General features: G+C 54.2%; 2 protein-coding genes across 2 annotated transcripts; both read right to left on the reverse strand.

Annotated features, from left to right (window-relative positions):
- ACA1_394140 (ubiquitin interaction motif domain containing protein) lies at nt 1-761 on the reverse strand (the record flags this gene model as incomplete). Its single annotated transcript, XM_004340673.1, has 3 exons — nt 1-137; nt 230-505; nt 605-761. Coding segments are annotated over 3 exons (570 nt in total), but the record flags the coding sequence as incomplete, so codon positions are not given.
- Nucleotides 762-1,063: 302 nt separating this feature from the next.
- On the reverse strand, nt 1,064-4,255 carry ACA1_394150 (uncharacterized protein; the record flags this gene model as incomplete). The annotated part of the gene is made up of 14 exons (XM_004340674.1): nt 1,064-1,167; nt 1,236-1,417; nt 1,522-1,795; nt 1,877-2,041; nt 2,106-2,182; nt 2,259-2,335; nt 2,443-2,806; nt 2,936-3,047; nt 3,123-3,175; nt 3,254-3,346; nt 3,426-3,478; nt 3,551-3,730; nt 3,893-4,018; nt 4,118-4,255. The coding sequence occupies 14 exons, from the start codon at nt 4,253-4,255 to the stop codon at nt 1,064-1,066; spliced, it is 1,998 nt and encodes a 665-aa protein (XP_004340722.1).
- Between the last annotated feature and the right edge of the window lie 356 nt (nt 4,256-4,611).

Here is a 4,611-nt window from a genome sequence, read left to right on the forward strand (position 1 = left end):
TCAGGCGCGGCACCGGGGGCGGCGGCGTCCTGGCTGTTGGAGAGACATGAGTAGGGCCTGCTGCAGCAGCTCGTCTTCGTCCATCTCTTTGGACTCGTTGTTGTCATCAGCTGCCTCGCCTTCAATCGCCATCGAATCTACATCGTGAAAGAAAAAGCCCATTCAACAAGCCGTGGAATGATGGTGTGTGTGTGTGGTGTGTGTGGTGTGGGTGTGTGTGTGGCCTGACCTTGGGAAGAGGTGGGCAGCGATGAGGGCAGGCTGCCGCCTTGTTCAAGGAGCGACGCGGCGAGGACGTGCTGCATCATCACGTCCTCCTCGTCCTCCTCGAAGTAGTCGTCTTCGTCTTCGCTCGGCGTGTCGTCGTCCTCATCATTACCGCTCCTCGGCTGCTGCCTGGTGTCCTCGCCCGCGCCGCCCCTTCTCGCCCTCCGCTCGGCCTTCTCCCTCCGTTTACGTGCGTCGCGTGTCGCCTTTCGTTGGCTCATGCCCAACGGCGCTCCCGCTGCAAAAAAGTAGATTTAGACAATAAATTTAAATAAATAATTTATAAATAAATACTAACAATCATAATAAAAATAAGAATAAGAATAAGGGGGCGCACCGGTGGATCGAGAGGCTGGCTGGGGATTTGGCCGGCCGTGGGCAAGGGTGCCGGTGCTTTGACCGCGGGATGCGCTACCTCCGCGTTGGGCACCTCCCCTGCCGCCAGAGGAACCGCTTCCTCGAGGACCACCGCCACCTCTACCGCCACGGCCTGATTACGTGTTTCGTAAAATGGTCGGAAAAAAAAAGATCAGCTCAGCATCATCGCAAGCCAATTGCCGGCTGCTACGCACCACGATTCATCCCAAACTGGTGCGGTACACGGACGCTGTGCTTTGTTCAGGAGGGGAACTGTTGATAACAGCTGATCTGTTTCGGCTTCGCTGTCCGAGATTGAATTTCTTTTTCGATTTCTCTACTCACTTGCATTTCCGCATTCTTTTTCCTTTCCTAGCAAGAGCGTTGCAAGGTAACATGACCATCTCTCCTTGCCTCCACCCACACCACACCTTGGCGCTTAGTTGGGGATGTTGTAGTACTTGAGGCTGAGGGGTAGCTTGAACATCGCCTCCCACAACTTGGCCAGCGAGTTGGTGAGCTTGGATCGCTCCTCCGCGTGCTCTGTCACCCAATGGCTCGTGAGCACAGCATTTCACCGTGAAACGTGTGAAAGCTGAGTTGCGTTGTACCTGTCTTGAGCTGGATGGTGGTCTTTGCGCCGGTGCTCTCCTTCTCAAAGACGACCTTGAATTCGGTGGTGTCTTGTGCATCGAGCTCTAGCGAGACCAGCTCGGATATCTCGTGCGCCGAGGAGATCTCGAACTGAGGCGAGGACGGCGGCTTGACGGAGGGATAGTGCAGCGCCGGCCATCTTCAAGAAAGGAATGAGAAGAATGAGTTTGCATTCCTCCTTCAAACAGAACACGACACGCACACGACACGCACACGACAAGTTTTCATATTTTCGTGGCATACCTGCTGTAGTCCTCCGTGGCGAGGATGATGTGTGTGCTGGTGATGATCATTGCCCGCGTGACGAGTCCTCCCATATCGCGGGCGGCGCTGAGGGTGGAGCCAAGGAGCATGCTCTTGGGGCGAGCCGCGGGCATCTTCTGGTACAGGAGGACGTAGACCTGCAGCGCCTTGGAGGGGAAACGGTAGAAGAGCTGCGTCTGCATGTTTCCCAGCGTCTCGGAATTGTAGTGCACCGCCTCAATCGGTTCACCGCCGACACCGTCCGAATCCAGGACTACAAAGGAAGCAAGGTAAGACGAAGCCGTACACGCAAACACGCACCACCGCACACGCACACGCACCACACAAAACGTACTAGTTTGCAAGAGGAGGTCGATGAAGGCGTGTGTTCGTGCGTGTTCCTTGGACAAGAACACGAACGCCTGCTTCTCGTCGATCTCCACCCGGAAGTGTTGGTAGAAGAGTCCGATGACCACGCGTCGGATTTGCGAGAGTCGGTACTCGGCCACCAGAGCAAAGCCTGCGAAGAAGCAAATCAGCATCGACCAACGATCAATGCATGTGCTAGAAGACGAGCGTCGTACCTGGATCCGTTTCGGTCGGTCGTCGCTTACGTTGCAGGATGTACATGTTTTGCGTCGTGATGAGAAGGTGACCGATCCTGTTGTACAGTGGTAATAAGGTCAGGCTGGAACCGAACAGTCACACACTGTGTGACAAGTGGGATAAGCACGTACGCCTCTTCGCTGGTCTTGGCGCCGTAGGGCAGATACACCGACGTGAAGAAGTAAACCAGCTGCTCGGCCGCGCCTCCCTGCACAACGAAAGCCGTCAGCCTGTCTCGTTGGGCGCCAGCAGCAAAAAAAAGGGAAGGGAAGAAACAAGAAAAAGAAAAAGAAAGAGAAGGAAAACCAAGCGTACCCTGAAGAAGGTGAGCCGAAGGTGGAGCTGCAGGTTGACGTCCATGGTGTCGCTTGAAAAGTCTTCTCTGGTGGAGGCCTTCATCACGACTTCTCCGCGCCTGCTTGTCTCTGTGTCTCCGCTCATTATCGTAACCTTGAGGGCATCGGCGGGTGCGCTGGTGGACGGCTGCGGCGAGGTGGAAGCCGGCGGCGTCTTCGACTTCTTCTTCTCCTCCTCGTAGTGAACCACGTACGTGCTGCCGCACGACCGACAAGCCTGCATGCCCGCAAGGCGATCGTAGATCTTGAGGCATCGCATACACTGCACTCGCGCCTGGCTGTTCTGAGCCAGGAACGCTTGCAACAGCGTCAACAGCTGTTCTCTGGTATTCAGGAATCAAAAATGAGATTAGTTTATGACCAAGGGCGCGCGTGTGTGGTGGTGGTGGTGGTGGTGGTGGTGGTGGTGGTGGTGGTGGTGGTGGTGGTGGTGGTGCGAAATCTGAGCTTACCGTTCCTCTTCGTCGTCAAGGATGTAGGTGGCGGTGTCCTTGACTTCGGTTCTTGTTTCGGTGCCGGCGCGAGGTGGAGAGTATTCGACGTGAACCGCCGGACGGCCACCCACTGAGAGAGAGAGAGAGAGAGTCAACACGAGTAAGTGTGCAACTGTGGCGGGAACAGATTCAGAAATGTACTTACTTGAGACACTCTTGACTGAGGTGATGTATTTGGCTTGGTGAGACACCACGTCCCTGGACCAACACACACCATTCAATAAGTGTTGGCAAAAGGCACAAACGAGCAGCCAGCCAGTGAATCAACGTAAGTACCTTCCCGTGGTGACGTCGGCCTCGACGACGTAGCGCTTGGAGACGAGCAGAATTCGCAACTGGCCTCCAACCTCAACCGTGAACTCGTCCGTCCTGCAGAGTATAAATGCGTTTCACTCAAAACCGAACAACAAATGCTGACATGCTGGTTCTGAGTGTATGTCGCACTTACGTTATGTCCTCGTTCGCGTCGAGGTTGATCCGGCTGTTCGCTGGCGTTGAACTCTGCGGCAAGAAAATGAGTACTCTCACAGTACAGTGATCGGAAGTGGGTTCGAATGGGGCTCGAGAGAGGACCTTTTCCGCCGCATTCTCTCTTTCCTTCGACTGACTCAACTCGTGCGCGGGCTCCGTCGCGGCGGTTTCGTCGTCGTCGGGTGAACTGGCGACGGCCTTGGGAGAAGAGGCTATCTCTGGGCTGCTCGACAGCTGCAGGATCTTCCCGCTCTTGATCTCTTCCAAAATCTTGAGCGAAGCCTGCAGTGCGGTGGCCAGTGATAAGTGTTCCAAGCCACTTACTTACCATGCACACGCACAACTTACATCATTTTTCTGTGTGGCCGGCGGTGTAGAAACAGATGACTTGCGGGCTGGCGGTGAATGAAGGCCGCGTGAGACTATGTCCCATTACCGTCATACATAACAGAGAGTGAAGGTACCCTGCTGAATCTGCACTTCTCGCTGTTCTCGCTCCTTGGCACGCTGTTCTGCCTCATATTCTTTGCGTTGCATCTCGTTGAGCGCAAGCAACCACATGGTGCCTCCCTGTTTATGCAATTCCTAGAACTGCCGAGTAAGTTTCAGGGACCCACACAAATGACACACACACACACACACACCAGCGCGCGGAGGGCAGGTTCTTACTTCAATCTTGGCCACGAACTCTGTGTCGATGCCCTTGTCCTTTGATGGTGATTCCTCCGGCTTCGGTTGAGGCTCCTTCTCGGGCGTCTGTTGTGGTTTGGCGCTGTCGGGAGAGCCCTTGCCTCGGCGGGGCGCCATATCTTGAGGCTCGCTCTTCGGGGGGCGCTGTTGTGGTGAGGCCGGACTGCCCACGGCTTCGATCACGGCCACGCGCTTCTTCTGCACAGAGCAGGAACATCATAAGTCCGACACGGTTAGGGCATTCATCAATTTCAGCGTTGCATTAGCACCTGATGATAGATGTCAGTGGTTCTCAGATATGCGTTGCGTTCATTTATTAGATAAATAATAAGCTTGATACTAATAGGTATATATAAATCTTATATATAAATATCAATGTATATCCATATTAATGTATATCTCTCTCCGTCCGCTCCTTAATTTTCAAACACCATAACATAAGGATTAAACTTTGATTTTAACACGGTCGTGTT

This window comes from Acanthamoeba castellanii (assembly GCF_000313135.1).
Source record: "Acanthamoeba castellanii str. Neff unplaced genomic scaffold scf7180000084756, whole genome shotgun sequence".
NCBI classification, from domain to species: domain Eukaryota; phylum Discosea; order Longamoebia; family Acanthamoebidae; genus Acanthamoeba; species Acanthamoeba castellanii.